We start from the raw sequence: 17,121 nt of genomic DNA on the forward strand, positions 1-17,121 counted from the left end.
AGACTTGGTCCCACAGGTCCTTTCACTGACTTGAAACCATTTAAAAGCAAGGCACATAATATATGAAGAGACTTAGTTCATAAACTGCTAAGGTTCAGCAAGGAGTTGAAACCCTTAGCAAAAGTGGAACAACAGGTCTGAAATACAATCCATTTGTCCTATGCTGCTGCAGGAGCTAAGAAGAGGGCAGTGCCCTGAAGGCAACCAGAATGCCAAAACTCTGCTGCACTGCTGAAATGGTAATGGATGAGATTCTCTTGTCAAGGTTTCCTTCCTGAACTAACAGACTTGAAAGTAAAAGGGGAAGAAAAAATATAATAATCACTTTAGCTTTTCTTGTATTCTTCTTTCTCTTAAAAATGTCAAAAAGAAAACTTCAATTACTACTCTTTCAATTATCTGTTTTGAATTCTATCTACTCACCTCAGCTAATAATACCCAAAACACCACAAAGGGAGCAGTTATTGAAATCACAAGGGAAAAGCATTTCCCTTGCAATGCAATAGTCCACAGTAGTCTTTTTGAGGAATTAAACAAAGTACAGTTATTGTTATACTTGCTAAAGTATGTATATGTGCTTTTATCAGCACAGCCAATATACATATATATATATACATATATATGTACATATATATTGGCTGTGCTGATAAAAGTCTGCTGATTAAATTATTTTGGTGAGAATGGTAATCCAGAGTCCTGGACTACCGCTTAAAGCACAAGAAGCAAAAGGACGAACCAAAAGGGTGAGCAGAGATAATACTCTCCATTTAATCTAGTTTACATACTACAGCACTGACCCCACAAAATGGAACAGAAGAGCATTATACCAGTACTGTATATAAAGTTCTTCTGTTACACGAGATTAAGAAACAGAAAGGAACCAAGAGCCTTCAGAACCATGAAAAACTTCTCTATGCAACTCAAATCAATGAGCAACTGGCTCTGCACCCTTCCTCAGAAGTTCAGATTCACAGATATACCCAGCAGCAGAAAGCAGCAAACCCACAAATGAGCTGCTGAAGCTCTCCAAAACCAACACTAAGGTAGAATCTCATTTTGCACTGTTGGCACTTCAATGTTACTGTTCCATGCTAATAAATAAATAAACAAATAAGCCCCATCTGCTTCCCTGACTGCCTTTGATTTTACGCAGGTGTGAATGACTATCCCTTATTTCAGATGTCATGTTGTCTGGCTGACAACTACTACTGCATTAACACCTTTTTCAAGAAAGCTCACTTAAAACACCAAAGTAGTCATTAGAAGTTACTCTTTTCCCTGTCCACCTGCTAACAGAGCCAAGACTGGACTAAAATCCTCAATTCCACTCCTCACACACTAACAAGAAAACTAATGCTTTTTAGTGCAGCCTGACATTTCAAAGCACACATTCATCCATGAACTACCACAAACAACAGCCAAAGAAGGAATAGCTTTTATAGTCCTAGTATCCCAAGTCAAGACAGTAAACCATAGAAGGCAAATCCAACCTTTACGATGCTCCCAAAGAGGAACTGTGTGAACTTCAATGCATGTTCCTTGATTCCTCTAGTCTGGGTCCATCATTACTAACTTGGGATAGCTCAACAATTTCTGCTGTTTGAACCCAGGAGAAAAAACACAAATCACAGTGATCTGTACCAAGCACATTTCTGCCTAAAATACCAAGTAAACAGATTCTAATGAAACAGTAAAATCATTCAAGAATATCCTTGTTAGACAAACCTCCCCCCATAAATGAAGCATTCTCGTTTATTATGCAGAACATCACATATTACAAAAAACAACACTGTGTCTGGAAAGCAGCGGCTACCTCAACAATAATTTTGCAGTTGTTCTTTTACAGTACTGGTAAGGTAAGAATACAGACAGGTGGATCAACACTTCTATTCTGACAAGGTATGACCGAGTTGCTACAAAAAAAAAAACCACACCAACCAACCTCAGAACATACTTAGTAGTCCTCATTCACAAAAAGATCAGAATAAAATCAGCTATAAAGGCAGAGCACCCATTCTTACTGAAAGATCCGTTAACAGCAAGGAACAGAGCTTAATTTTGCACTGTTGTTTTAAGATTTATTCCTTGCAGGGAGTGAAGGGGGAATAGGCATGAAGCAGGTGCTCATGAGGATCAAAAAGAAAAGGGAAAAAAAAGCAGGCAGGAGTGATTTCCTCATCCACAGAAGTAACCATACTGTGACAAGTCTGATGCTGTCTTTTTTACCTCAGCGAATGACTACCCAAGGTCACCTGAGGACTTGCTTCATCCTTGGGTTACAACTTCTGGAAGAATTACTTCTGTGCATAACACGGGGAGTTGCTACCTTTAAAGCTTTATCTGGAGACTCATCAGGCATTTCTGCTTATCACTCTCGCCATCAGACTCCACTTCCTGAACGCATACCAGGTTTTAAGGAGAAAGTTTCTACTGTAACGAATGTTCCTTTTCTCCTCTCTGAACTGAACATTCTGATCTAACAGTCGCATGCTCTGATACCACCAACAGTATTCTCCAAACCTATTCAGGTTAAGCTAGCCCCGCACACAGCAGGAGTCAGCACAGGCTTATTAAGTAAACAGAGTATGATGCCAGATTTAAAGGTACAACATTACACACTTCACAAACCAGACACTTAGAAAGAACTTCTCTGACACAGCACTGGTGTGCACACACTTCACTGGGCTGCAGGAGAGATTTTGGAAAAGCAACATACAAACCTCCTTACCGGTTAAAAGAAAATGTTTCTAGAGCACTGAGCTCACAATACATCAACAGCTGCTCCAAACACAATTCTGGCAAGCACTGCCTTGTCCACTGCAGCACTTCCCTTGTGCTCAAACAAAACAATTGCCACTGTTCCACACTGCACTGTACTACAATCACAGGAGAGAAAGGAAAGTGGTGTCACAGGAACAGGATCACAAAAGTGAGATTCGGCACTCTCTTAAGCAATTATGCCAAGAATAAGAGTATCCAAACAGCACGCTGAAAATCTAAACAAACAAAGCAGGCGCAGAAGTTACAAACCGCCCACACTTCCAGCAATTCCCACCATAAATGTTACAAAGATTTGGAATAAAAAGTTTGAAAGGAGCTTATTTAATAACCTTGGCCTTACAAAACTAGTTCCCCTCTGCATTTTTGAATCGCCTTCAACAAATGAATCCCCATTCTGCCTCCGTTTCTTTGCGGAGATGTTAAAGATGTTGATAACCACCCCCTTTGCTCCATCAGATTTTTAAGGCAATATACACGAGCACCCAGCACCACCGTACGTGACTTCCTCACCAGGAACTGTATCACTGAAATAGAAGAACATTCACAGCCTTCCCAAATTGGAAAGAAATATACATTGTTAAAGTATACTTCTAAGAACTGCATCCAAATAAAGGAAATATACTTTGTGGACATCCAGAAAAAGCTACAGTATTTGACGTCTACTTTTATATAGCCAGTTAATGCCTTCAAGTAAGTAGTTTGACTTTAAAAGCTCAGCAACAAACACAAACTGAGTTAACAGTGAGTTAACATCATGCTTATGTCCATTAAACAAGAGCAGGATTTTGCTTACAGTTGCTTTCCTCTTCCTACTAGGCAGCACCACTGTTTTGTTTCACTGTTTTGTTTCACAGTTGTAAGGCAACTCCTACCACTTGAAGTCTGTATAAGCTTACTGTATTAAAAGAACTGCAAGTGTTTTCATACATACATAATTCATATCTATGCACGTACGCACAGCATACATATACCATCCAAATTGCTATTTTACACATATTCATTTTGGAATACACAGTCTTCTTTCCCAAAGATCCCCAGTGAATCTATCCTCCTTCAGACATGTTATCTTTCTAAAGACCTGACACTGGGAAACGAGCTCTTCAGCAGAGATCCCATTTTTCTCTCAATGAGGGGAAATCAGCACAAGTGCCAGACACAGCAGAACGAGGTGGACACTGAAGCAGAAAGATTAGAATCTGGATATATTCATGCCCTTCTAGGCTGAAATTCATAGGCTCAAAATGTCTGCAAACAGCATAATTACAGATTTCAAATACAGCAGTTGTATTTTACAACTATGAAAGACCAATTTCACAATGCAGAATAGCTACATGGCTTTGATAACACACACACAGGAGCCCCAAATACCTACAGTAGGTGTTTATGCCCAACACAAACACGCAGTTGGATTGCTTGACTTGGCTTCTACTGAAGCTAATAAACAATGATCAGCACATCAAGAAGAAATCCTTGCAACTGTGCCAAAATAACTTTATTTACCATCTTCCACCTCCCTCAAGTTTCCTCTGCCATTTCCCACAGGCAATGATTTTGACACTGGAACAATACTAAGAACAACCAACGCACCCCATAAGAGTGCATGACTCCACAGGCTGAGGGCAACAGGAAAATGGTTCCCTTACACAACAAAAGGGAGTAGGGCAGAAACTCCTCACAGCTGTTACTTCTCAGTACTGTGAAAGACTCGTGGCATAAAAAGAGAAACATTTGCTTAATTCCTTGATTAAAACATCAATTTTAATTTTGTTGATTGTGGGCGGTTATCATTAAGAATAGCCCACTGATCTTCTATTTCTTCAATAAGGTGGCGGGGAAAAAAAAAAAATCGCAGAATAAAATTAAACAAGTTACAAATAACCACGTGACAGCTTGACACTGTTTGAAGATTGCAGTATCAGAAACGTACCACACTTCAAAACTGAATATATTGAGGATTTAGGAAAAATTACACATCCTACAGATTCCAGGGTGCTTAAGAAGCTTTTCTAAGTCTTACTATTACCCACACATATTGTTAAATAAGTTTAGTGCCAATGTAACCTACATAACCAAGAAAAGGCAGAAAGAACCCACTTGGAAACAGACTACTCCACCACAAGAAATCTTCACGGCAAAATTAAAGCAAAATTGTAAGTACTAACGTCAAGAAAAATGGAGTTTCTTCTAGTTCCATTCTATGACAGCGCTAAGAATACAAGCAGAACATGCTGCTGTCAGTAAGTAACACTGAGTAATTCTGTTCAGTTACCTCCGTTTTGAATAAAAGGAATGCAAAAGTGCAAGAAGAGCAGAGCTTGACTGCAGATCAGCATTTTCTTGTCCCTGCTGTCCCCTCTTTTTTCCACCTAAAAGAGTAAATGATTAGGCTACTACTGATGAGATGACAGATATCAAATGCCTGCTTGAAAAAGCTGGTAACATCAAAGTTCAGCTCTAAATTACATCTTCCTTGCCCATCTGTAAGGATCCTAGGGGCAGCCTCAGGACTTGGAGCACAGAGGCTTCAGTAGGTAAAGCCATACAGGTTAGGGCTATCCCTCTCCCTGTACTACAAACACCAGTACCACCTCTTCACAGTGCTGAACCAACAGATTTCAGTGTGTTTGTGCAGGGTTAGTTTTAGCCTGAATTATGTCCTTCTTATTCAAGTAAGCACCAGCAGAACAGAGAGAGGTGACAGACTGGTCTCAGCCAGCCTCCACCCAAGATAACAGCAAAGTTACAACTAAAATACCAACATCTATTTCCTCCTTTTCTTGTTACTAGGTGTCCTGCAAAACACTCACATAACACAGTGCTTTATTTACAAAAGACGGGGAAAAGGCCAAAGGGCTTTAGAGAGCAGCAGCATTAAACACTTTGCAACTACCGGGTCCCAAAAGCACAAATCACATTTTCTTCAGTCACTTTGCATTCACGTAATGAAAGTCTTTGTTACTGTTTCTATTAATGCTTGATTTTAGTTTTAGGTATTAAAGTTATAAAGCTGTGCTCTCACTTTGCATGTCTTTTCATTTAGACCACAAAGGCAAAAGAGATCACTTCTAACTGCTACCAGAACAAAGAGCCCCGGAGCCCGGCCCTACAAGAGCTTACAATACTATCTGCTCACGTTAGTAAACCAACTGATACATACCGAATCAAATAGGAAATAACCAGGGAGTTCACAAAAAACAACATGTGGCTACACTTGCATATGAAGAAGTAATCTACTGAAAAGTACACACAGGCTTTTTCTTACCACTCTCTACACATAATTTCTGCATTGTGAAACCTGACCAACAAAATCGTGCAAGTTTGAAGTTGAGTAAAGAGGAAAAAAAAATCTAGAAGCCATGGTTTTGGCCATAGGAAGTTCAGATTGAGACAGGATATCCAGATCATATCAGAAAGATAAACAGAGATTTTGCTCAGTTGAAAGCAAGAGAATGGATATTGGGAAGAAGAAAAGGTAGCCTCAGCACAAGACAAACTAAAGCTTTGTTTTAGAACAATATTATCCATGAAAAATGCTTAGAAAGGAAACCTGAGGGTCCCACACCACATGTGGAACTGAATTGCGGTCAGCAGGAGCCACCTGAAGGGCAGCAGGACAGCAAAGAGGACAGCCACAAAAGGATGAACCAAGGAAAGGTTTTAGGATGAAAAGGATGAACACAGGGATAACAGTGAAGGAATATTCAAGAATTTCACTTCACACAGAGAAAATGCTCACACAACCTCACTGAAATGTTTTCCTTCCATTTAGGATGCTGCTCTAAACTCACCTCATCTTTCCATTAAAAGAATTACTACATCTTTGTACTAAGTTACCAAGCAAAATAAATATCCCAGGTGAAAGGTCTCTCCTGTCCCCCAAACAGCCGGCAGTGTTCATAACGCACACAAACTCCGGATCAAACACTTCTCAAAAACTCAGTGAGAAGGAGCACTAAAGGAGCCAATGCCTAACAACGAAAGAAACCTACAATACTGCGTAACACAATTCAGTTCAGTTCAGCTGGAAGCCTGGGGAAGTACGAATAAGGAACAGTCAGGGATCACAACGTCTATGTAGTCTGGATACACCTCATGAGGATTTTTTCCAGTGGCCACTAGGAAAGCACATTAAGCTGCATTACTGGAAATAAGCAAGCAGGCTACTCTGAGCAGTTCTCACTACACTTAATGTCATCCTTAAACTATTTGAAATAAAAACCTTGCAGTTAACAAAAATTTGCACATGACTGACCTAATTCGCTCACATTTTCTAAAGATTTTCAACCACATTAGTAGCATTCCTAAGCTTACTGAGGATTTCAGTAAAATAAGATGTTGATGTAAGTTAGACCTGAGCAGAACAGAGTATACTGGTTGTTCAGCCAGGATATCAAATAGAACAAGCAGAAGTGCTCTGGGAAGATATGCCTAACTTGCCAAAAGAAAAGAGCTGGGAGTCCAGGAGTTGGCCTCTTCTTCTCACTCTGGCTCAACTACGCATTGTACCTTTTTATGGCCAGGTTTCATGGCTTGGCAAATCGAAGCTAATTGATTCTAGAAGCTTACCGTGCAAACAGACATCAGAGGTGGTACATCTTTTACTGTATAAAAGTCCTTAAGGTTGCTATGTATGGGTGAGTATTTTGCAATGTTACATCCAGTGTGATTTGCAGAGTCCATTTTCAGAAAATAATGTGAGGAATAAAAACAACAACTTCTGCGACAGCCTGCATCCACTTTGGACCAGGGAATTTTTACTTGCAATTTAATTGCAATCAAATATCAGTAGCACCAGTATTTGACCATTCAGCCGTAGGTTGACAGAAGTGATATCATTTCTATTTGCTGTTACAATTCAGAATTCAGGCACCAATCTATGGACACAAGATCAAGCTTCAAAAAGAAAGGCAGCCTCTCTGAATCTTTGTACATATGGATATTCCAAATTACTAAACAATACTGAGACAAAGCGGTTCATTGTTCTTACAGCACAGTATCTTCTTTCAGTCAACTACAAACTAATGACAGGCTACAGTTATAAAAGAGTGTGTCAGTAAAATTCAGGAGAGAAAAGACAAGAGATGATGCAGAGTTTCAGTAAGTTACACACACTCAGTGCTAGATGCTGTGCAGAGGTTAAGAACACAAACACACCTTTAGTCTACTGCAGCAGTGCTTTTTACAGTTAAACCAACCCATAAACAACCCAATGGATTAACACCAACGTAGAGCATCGTAGTAGCAGGGAATTGATTGCTGTGCTGTGAGAGCTATAGCACACTGAGTAAACCAGCTCAAATCATTGTATTTCTCCATTTGTCCCTGTTAGACCAAAGCATACTAGGAATTTCTGCACAGAATAAAGGCATGCCTAAAATTCCTGAATGTGGAAGTATTAGAAGCCTTTCTACCTCAGCAAGGCAAGCTCCTTTGCAATTAAAAGGACATCACCAACAGAAGCCAGTCAGCCTAAGTTTGCGTGTCCCAGTCTCAGCTCCTCAATTCCAAAGGAGCAAAAGCACCAACTTAAATTTAAGTTAAAAGAAGGGCAAAAAGCTTGGTGCACTGAGAAGATATTTAGGAAACAAGGTTGTCATAATGGTTGTCATAAACGTCTCATTCCTCTGTAAACTGGATTTAACCCTAATGTAAAACAAAAAGAAATAACTGGATGCCCTCACATTTCACTTCAGCACACTATAATGGTTGATTAATTTACAGGAATTGCTTTCAAAATCAAAAATCAGAACTGAAATAAATGCTCCTAAGGTCACAGTTACCAAGATACAGAGGTTGAGCACAGAGCCAGCTAACAGAAAGGTGCGTGGGCTTGCAGCTGTGTGAAACTCTTTTTCTACGTATTTTACAGTAATACCTTTTTTCTTTCATTAAAATAACAATTGTAAATCTATTATCTCCATAAGCACTGTTCATACAATTTTCCATAACACGGATTTGGAGATCACTTCTATTTGGAAGTACTTAAGAACCTCCTTTCACACTAATCAATAAAAAAGCATTTAATTGCTAGCTTCAAATATACAGCAGAAACAACAGCTAATGCAAATGAGCAATTTCATTACGCATTATGGCCAACAACAGCTGAAATTTGCAAGTCAAGAATGCCACGATGACTTGTACACTGATGGCTCCCCATACTTCCATATACCTCAACTGCAGGCAATGACACCACTCACCTTTGGTTAAGCACACAAAATGCCTTTATAGGAAACATGCTCATAGTTCCTTCATAAATAGAATTTAATAGCTGTTCTCACATCATTATGACCCAGCCATGCTCCCAACTCTAGTAGGAAGGCATCAACAATAATTCCTAAAATGTCATTTCTATGGCAAAATATATTGCAATTGTTTAGATAGCAGTCAGTACCAACATCTGATTTAAAAAACAAACCAACCAACAAAGAAGATGAAACTTGTGTCTTTTGCTGCTGCCTCTGCAAAAAATGGGACCTGAGTGAAGGATTCTTTAAAGTCTCTTTTAGAAAGAAAACAGAAGCAAAAAGCAAATTGTATCTGAAAATGTCTGCAATTTCGTTTGTGACTTAGAAACAGATGAATAACAGAGAAGGGGTACAGAAGCCCATAGACAAGTTTTCTCTTGTTAATAATATCTAAAAACAAAACAAACTAGAAAGTGGGCATGCTATTTTGCTTTAGAGAGCTCTACAATGAGAGCACAATAACTCCACAGCTTTGACTTAAGGAAAGTTACATGACAAAGAACCATTTTCAAAGGCCAGAAGAGATGCTGCACATCTGAATAACAGAAGCATGCAGCAAAGCTGACAGTCTAATTTGCGACCATAACAGCACTGCCCAAATATCCCAGCATTTCAGTTCAATTAAAGATGAAACCAGAACAATTATAGCTATCTACCAAAGGCAGGGAAAACCAAAAGGAAACAAATACTGTAAAGGACAGTTTACATTTGTTGCACAAGAATAGACTGAATTGAGTCACTGACCTCACCGCACCATTTGTAGTTCCCTGCGTCTTCCTTTCTTTATATCTCCACATACATAGTAGAGTTTTCTCTATTTCTTTATTAATGCATCCTAAGTAAAACTGTTCCAATTTCTTCTTAGTCATTTCAAACTGTTGTCAATGTAAAGGACATTTCTTAGATCAAAAAAGTTCTAACGTTACTTTCTAGCATATTTTTTCTTTCGAGTTGAGCTCATCAGCCTGCATTTACCTTCCCGAGTCTTAAGTAACAGTGAGTAACTCATATACAAGTAGAAAAGAAAAAGCAAAATGCCTGGAACCCCCAATGGCTTTTTCAGGTAAGACCGCGTTGCTAAAATTAAATAATCCCATTTCTAAATCACAAATGCTGTCAACAGAGATAAAAATTAAAGCTACCACCAAATACGTAGAACAAGCCAAGTGTAGGAGTTCCGTTTCCTTCCCATGATCTCAAGTTGTGCCCTAATTAGCTATCAGAACTCAAACACACTGATTGTTTCCAAGGGCATTTCTGCAGCTACGGCTCCTATATGAAATAAACAACATTGAATCATTAGCACGGCACAAAGCAAATCACATCTAAATACGGGCAAAGTAATTGTTTCTACTTTAAATCAAAAAACGATTTTAAAATGCAGATTCTAAATCGCAAAATAATTGATGTGGCACTTCAAATTGAAATCATTTCACACACTTGAAAGAGACTGAAAACCTGTGAAGCTGTAGCTCAGACCCATTGCAGAAACTCCACTTTCCCCACTTGCTGAGCTAATCTAGTAAAATCAGTCCAAAACAAAAGATGAAAAACCAGCTCAGATGTTCATCTGTTTTATCTTGCTTCATTTTTTAATGAGGTCTAGAACTAGTTTTAGGACTGTTTGTGGAATAGTCCTAAAAAGATCCAAGAACCAGAGCGCGAACTTCTTAGCTCCCCTAAATATAGCAGCAGTCACGTGGCTGTTGCTAAGACCACATTACCTTTTCATTTATAGAATAGTTTCTAAATCTTTCACTCCCCAAATTTCACACTGTGCTGTGGACATCCCGTTTTTTCACATGAAATGAAGCATCTCAGCCCTAGAGTAGTTCAAACAAAAATGCACAGCCCCCAACAAAAAAAATCCACTAAATCAAACAGTCCAATAGTGCTACCTATAAACGGTGCTTCCAAAAAGTAGTAATTCTTGTATTCAAAAGTAGCCTATGATCACCAAATAGATATTTATTAGCCATAAGAAAGTAAAACTTACTTTTTCTAGGAGTAAATGATTTTTTAGAAGTCAGAACTTGGGAAGATGAATAATGCTCTGGAGTAAATCTGTATTTTGTAATTAGTAAATGCACACAGACACAACAAACAATTCATACCACTCCAAGACCAATTCCAATAACTGCAGACTGAACTACTGGCAGTACTAACGCAGACTTGTGAATGCTTGGCATAAGCCCATGTCTTTCCACAACAGCGCCGACACCCACCAGATGATATACCAGGCACCAAGTTTTATTTCACTGATGGGAGAAATAGATTAATACGTACTCTATTTCACACAGTATATTCAAAACAAAGTGTTAGCACAATGCACTGGCGTAAAATTGGTATTATATTCCCAAATGACTGAGTAGATAAGTTGAAAAGAAGAAGAGCTGAAAACCCTTAGACATCGATTCACTGATGGAGGCCATGACAGAAAGTATGATTTCTAGCTGCCAGCTTTCCACTGCTGCCACTGCTCAGTGTGTTTCTGTCTTTTAAAGCACATATACCCTCTCTGTAATCCATCATTTACATTGTTTCACCTCTCTGGCAAAGAGATATGTGAGGTTATGATGGTATCAAAGAACAGGATGCCTGCAGTCCACTCACCACACCCAAGAGCTGAAGCACACAGCACTTCTGTAATAACCTGGTTTTGCTGAGCCCCTCATCTGAACTGAAACACCAGGGGCTGCTGGTTTCACAAGGAGCGCTGGCTTTCAGCAGAGACAACTCAAGAGCGTTTGCAGGATAAAGACATCATTCATCTGGACACATCCAACAGCAGGCACTAGAAACCTTTGCTCCTACATTTCACCTCACGAACCCTCTTGAAAAATCTCTCGTTTTAAGCCTAGAGAGCAGAGCTGCTAGGAAACACAGGACTCTGGCAACACTACCTTGAAAATGGGAGGGACTGCTTTAATCTGAAGCTAAGGCATAGCTGGAAGGGGGCAGCAGAAAAGTAGCAGGAAAAGCAGGCCAGTATGAAACCTCCTTCCAGCCTTTCCAAAGCAGCACGTTATTTCCATGAGCAGAAATCTTCAGGTACTGTCTGACCCTTGGAGCGATGCATTTTTTTCCTCCAACAGATAACCTTAAAAGTACCAGCAACTCAACAAGATGGGCTCCAAACACTGTTACTCTAATTCTATTGACATGGTTAATTTATTATTATTATTTACAGGCTGTCAGCTTGCTAAGTCCACTGCAGACTACACTCCTGCGTACAGAAAGTACTGTGAGTCAGTGTATTTTGCAAGTCTTCCATAGCTTCTGTATGCCACAATTTTAAAGCGAAGATTCTTCGCAAGTACTTTAATTACTACTTCCTCCTTAGCTAGAATGCATTAATTACAGGCTTTTCCTTCTGATAATAAGAAAACAAAGACAAGTGCAATATGAACAGCGTACGAAACTTAATTACTGAGTCAGATGCCCTTCAGATGTCAGTCTGACTACAGTGAGGAACAGGAAAATAAAACACACAACACACACCTATCAGCCTCCAGTTGTTAGATCAGTTATCAAAACAATGTCTGTCCTCAGTGACTTCATTAGGAGGAACTCAACCAGCTAATTAACCTGCTATGTTTTCAAATGTGCTTTTTCTAAAGACAGGTAGCCTGCTGATGTATTTATTACAAACCAGATGTGATAAGTAAGTCTGAATGTAAATGCTTAAGAACAGCATGACTTTGAACTTTGAAGGTCACATACAGTAAGCATTAACATCGAGGCTCTTGTGTCAGATGCATCTTCTGTTTTTCACCTATGCTTTGGAGGAGGAAAATGAATTAAGAAAAAATAACAAGCAGTCCTGTGATAACTCGAGAAGAGCTGTAGTCCACTTGTTCTCATTTTAAGACCTATAACCACTGTAATACTCCTCTAAAATTAAACAAGAAAATGAAATGGGGGATGGTGAAGACCAATTTCATTCTACTTTTCAACTCCATGTAATTAAACCAGCAATTCCATCATAGAAAAGAACGTATTTTTCTCCATTTTCACAGACACTTCAGGCATTTCCTTTAAGAGAGCTGAAGGATTTTCTCTTTGATTAATACCTTCTATTTTAAAGCAGTATAGCTGTGACTGCAGACACAAGTCAGAGGGTTGTGGACTGATCCTTTCTCCAGGTATCAGGGGATTTATCTTCCATTCTTCTATATTCCTATTAGCTTTAGGATACAAAGCTCAACAGTTGGGCCTACAGGCGCAGAAATAGGCTTCATATACCAGAATTTGATTCAGGTCAAAGAAAAAGCATAGCTTAGAGATAAATAACCGATACGGATTTCTTTTTAGCACCAGCACGTTCAAATGCAGCACAAACGATAACACTCCCCAGTAAAACACCAAGTTCTGCACGACCCCCTCTTACACATAAATAACAAAGCAGACAAGAGCAAGGACAGATGTACACGACACATATTCCAACTCACCCCATTCTAGATACTCGAGGATGTTCTTCTCTCTTCTCAGAGGGGAATTGTTACATTCGTCGTACAGGCAGATGAGTATATCCAGCAAGGTTTCCACGCTGAAGCATTGCCCATTAGTCTGAGTTGGCCCATCCAAAATAAACTGCTCCAACTGCTTCAGACGCACTTCTCCAGACATGGTTGTTTCAGTTTGCAATGGGGTTTCCTTTTTAATTATTATTATTATTACTTCGTCCAGAAAAAGAAAAAAATAATAATAATCCAAAAACCAGCTTTTCAAGGTCTTGTTTGAAAAGAAGCCGACAGTACTCGTTACCAAGTGTCAAGCCCTGGTGGTGCCTTATTTACTGCCCACCTCGGCTCCCAGCCTGGGGCTGAGCCCTGGGAAGTTTCAGGCACGCACAGATAAACACTACGTGTGTGAGTGCGTGTATATATATATGTACATATATAGGCGTATATAGAATCTTTTAATTTAAGAAAATAAAGAAAAAATCTTCTAATATGCTTAATAAGGAAAAATAGATCGCTTCTTTTGACACTTCAGTGACAATAATCACTCTGAAATTCCACCAGGACTGCCTGACACCGATTTTACTGCACGTAGATGGATGTAAGCTTTTATATCTTTAAAAACGTCCTTCTCCTTCATTCAAAATTCAGATCATGCAACACAACCCTGAAACGAATCCCACTGCATCATTAAAGTGTAAAAGCCCCATTCCGGCAGCATCGGATTTCGCTTCCAAGAAAAAAAAAAAAAAAAAAAGGATCGGAAGGAGGCAAAAAAAAAAAAAAAAAAAAAAATTGGAATAAATATATATATATATTGACGTCGGAAGGGAACAACGGGGCGGGGAGCGGCAGGGCCGCCTGGGCCTCGGCCTCCCGGGCAGGGGCAGCGCCCGGCGGTCCCCTCGCCGCCGCCGTGGGGGTGGGGCCCCTCCTCAGGGCGCAGCCACGTCCTGCCCCGGGGAGCCGTCCCCTGCCGCCTCCACCTCCTCCTTACCGAGTCTCCTTTTAAGGCCTTTCAGGGATTGGAAAAAACTAAGGTCTTCATCGCCGCCCTCTCCTCCTCTGCTGCGCCGAAGGGCGGCGGGAGAACGCCCGGAGCCCTGTCAGAGCCGCCCCATGGCCGCTCGCCCCGCTCCTCCTGCTGCTCCTCCGCTGCGCGTCCTGCGGCGGGAGGGAACGCCGCGGCCCCGCTCTGGCTGCGGGCCGGGAGGCCCCGGCGGCGGCTTCACTCCCAGCGACGAGGAGATGCTTCTCCGGCCTCGCCTCCACAGGCAAAGGGCATCCTTCCTTCTCGGCGTGTGTGTGCGTGCGTGCGCCGAGCGGCGGCGCGGGGACGGCCGCCTCCCTGCCGCCCTCCCTCCCGTTCTCGTCGCCTTCTCCCTGCCTCCCTCCCGCGGTCACACGCAGCAGCCGCCGCCGAGCTCGCAGCTGCCCAACATGGCGGCCGCGGCGGGAGGGGAGCCGCCGCCGAGCGCCGCCGCAGCGCGGGGAGCCGAGCCCGGGCGCCGCCGCTACTGATGGGATTGAGGGGAGGAGGGAAGCGAGGGGGTGGATGCTGGAGCGGGGAATGCAGGGATACGGGCGGGCCCAGGCGGAGAGAGGAAGGGAGGGAGGAGACGCCGGCTGTGGAGGCCCGTCCGGAGCTCGGCTCGGCTCCCTGGGCGGTGCGGGCCGAGCTCCATGGGGATCGCAGCCGTCCTCACGGCGCACCGGCGAGGGCCGGTGAGGCCGTGCTCTAGCGGAGCGTCACCGCTGTGGAAAATGGCAGTCGTCGGAGTACGGGGTGGCGAATGGCCTCCCCCGAAGAGTGGGAGACGTGGGGTCGCTCTCGGGCTGAAGTATAACCTGTACATCGGCTCGCAAGTTAAGCTCATTCTTCCTCAGAAGGCGAAAGAAACGGGAAAAAGGTGGCCCGGCGGCCACGTGCCGTGCAGCCATGGGTCATCGGGAAGAGGCAGAGTTGGGCATTCTCTGAAAACTCGCCAAATCCCAAACCTGTTGGAGCTGAGGGGGAGGAAGCAGCTCGTGCACGTGTTCTCTTGACTTGGTAACCAGCACGGAAGGCCTTCAGCTGGCTTTTGCCATAACGAGCACCCATGTAATTAATCGTTTTGGCTAGCCTACATCCATACTGGAGGGTGTAATACATAAACACTCTTAGGTAGGTGAAGGAAAGACACAGCACTAGGATTAAGCAAAAGTCTCATACAGTTCGCTTAGATCTTTAGAAAAACATGTTCAGAATCACTGAAGTGTATATACTGTGAGGTACGGAGTAGAGTGACCACCACAGGGAGACAGAAAGGATGCAGAGAGAACTCTCTTTGTGCTGGTAGGCATGGGAAGGGGACACAACAGTTGGGACAACAGCTTTGTAAAGGAAGAAGCTCTCCTACCAGCTTGTCGTGAATGGAGAGAGTGGTATACAGATAATTTAATTCTAAAGTCTTTTTACACAGAAACCTTCAGAGAGGGTGAGGTGTTTCCTGCTGACTCTCCACAGAATCTGTGGAAATCACTATCAAACCTGGGGGTGGAAATGTCTGGCAATGGCAATAAAAGTAAATTGCTCTTGCCAGGGTAGATTGACCAGATCAGACAACACTTCCTGTAGGAGAGCCAAGGACCCCTCAGCCAAGTTTGTATTGAACATTTACCAGTAATAGCTTTGTGGAGGGGAAAAGGAGAACATAAAGAGTTAAAAGGATGTGAGCTCCTTGGATTTTGGCACTGCTTGGTAGGGAAGTGAACTAAAGAATTGCTGCCAGAAGTATGATGGGTGTGGATATTTCATTTATTTACTTATGTTACTGCGCTTTACTCAATCACTAATAAAGTCTTCCCATGTCTTAATCACAGACTAAATGTTTGCAAACAAGCAAGAATCACCTCTTAAAGATACCTAGCAAAGGCACTCACTTTCCCCTTATTTCTGGTTTTAACATTTAACCCTTGTTTCTATCAGGGCCACTTAGAAGTTACACATTAGGACAGTTCTTTTCAGCCTGCTTCCAGCTCAAGTGAGGCTGCAGGAGGTACAGGGTAAATTTTGTATGCTAAAATCATTCAATTTAAACCACAATCAAATTAAAACAAAACAGAAAATAAATAAATAACTGTTCTCTAATGGTTTGATAGCCGACAATTTGTCCAAAAATATGTTGGCAGCTCCCACAATGAAGTATGATATGCTTAGTAGGCTCCAGTCAGCAGTTCTGTCACAGGAAGTGTGAGGTACAGGTAATAGGAACAGCAACCAGCAGCGCTTTCATTTGCTGGAAATTATCTATGTACTAGATAAATAATTCTCACAACACTCCCAAGGGATTGTAAATACATATTATTGATTTGTTAAGAAGGAATGCAAAAGAGACGTTGGTCAGGAATATTTAGGAAACTGGCAGAAGGACATAAGTGTAAAACCCAGAAGTTTCCTATCTCTTATGTTCTGTCATGAAGATAAACCACATCTCGAAATTACACACACAAATTGTGCAAACGTGTCCCTCTGTCTTTGATAATTATCATGTGTTAGTTTCACTCTATTCTTGTTTTAACAGAATTACAATCATACTTGCTTATTTAGCTTTGCAGATAATATAAGAAAGGATAAAAATAAATAGACATCA

General features: G+C 41.4%; 1 protein-coding gene across 13 annotated transcripts in view; it reads right to left on the bottom strand.

Annotated features, from left to right (window-relative positions):
• The window catches only part of CDC42BPA (CDC42 binding protein kinase alpha), a 144,908-nt gene extending 130,655 nt beyond the window's left edge, over window positions 1-14,253 (bottom strand). For 12 of the 13 annotated variants that reach the window (XM_072333734.1, XM_072333727.1, XM_072333726.1 and 9 more), the window contains exon 1: window positions 13,478-14,253. In XM_072333734.1, coding sequence (XP_072189835.1) covers window positions 13,478-13,655 — 178 coding nt within the window. In that variant the 5' untranslated portion in view covers window positions 13,656-14,253. The remainder of the gene's footprint in view (window positions 1-13,477) is intronic. The other variant, XM_072333731.1, reaches the window with a different exon arrangement.
• Between the last annotated feature and the right edge of the window lie 2,868 nt (window positions 14,254-17,121).

This window comes from Excalfactoria chinensis, chromosome 3 (assembly GCF_039878825.1).
Source record: "Excalfactoria chinensis isolate bCotChi1 chromosome 3, bCotChi1.hap2, whole genome shotgun sequence".
Lineage (NCBI taxonomy): Eukaryota > Metazoa > Chordata > Aves > Galliformes > Phasianidae > Excalfactoria > Excalfactoria chinensis.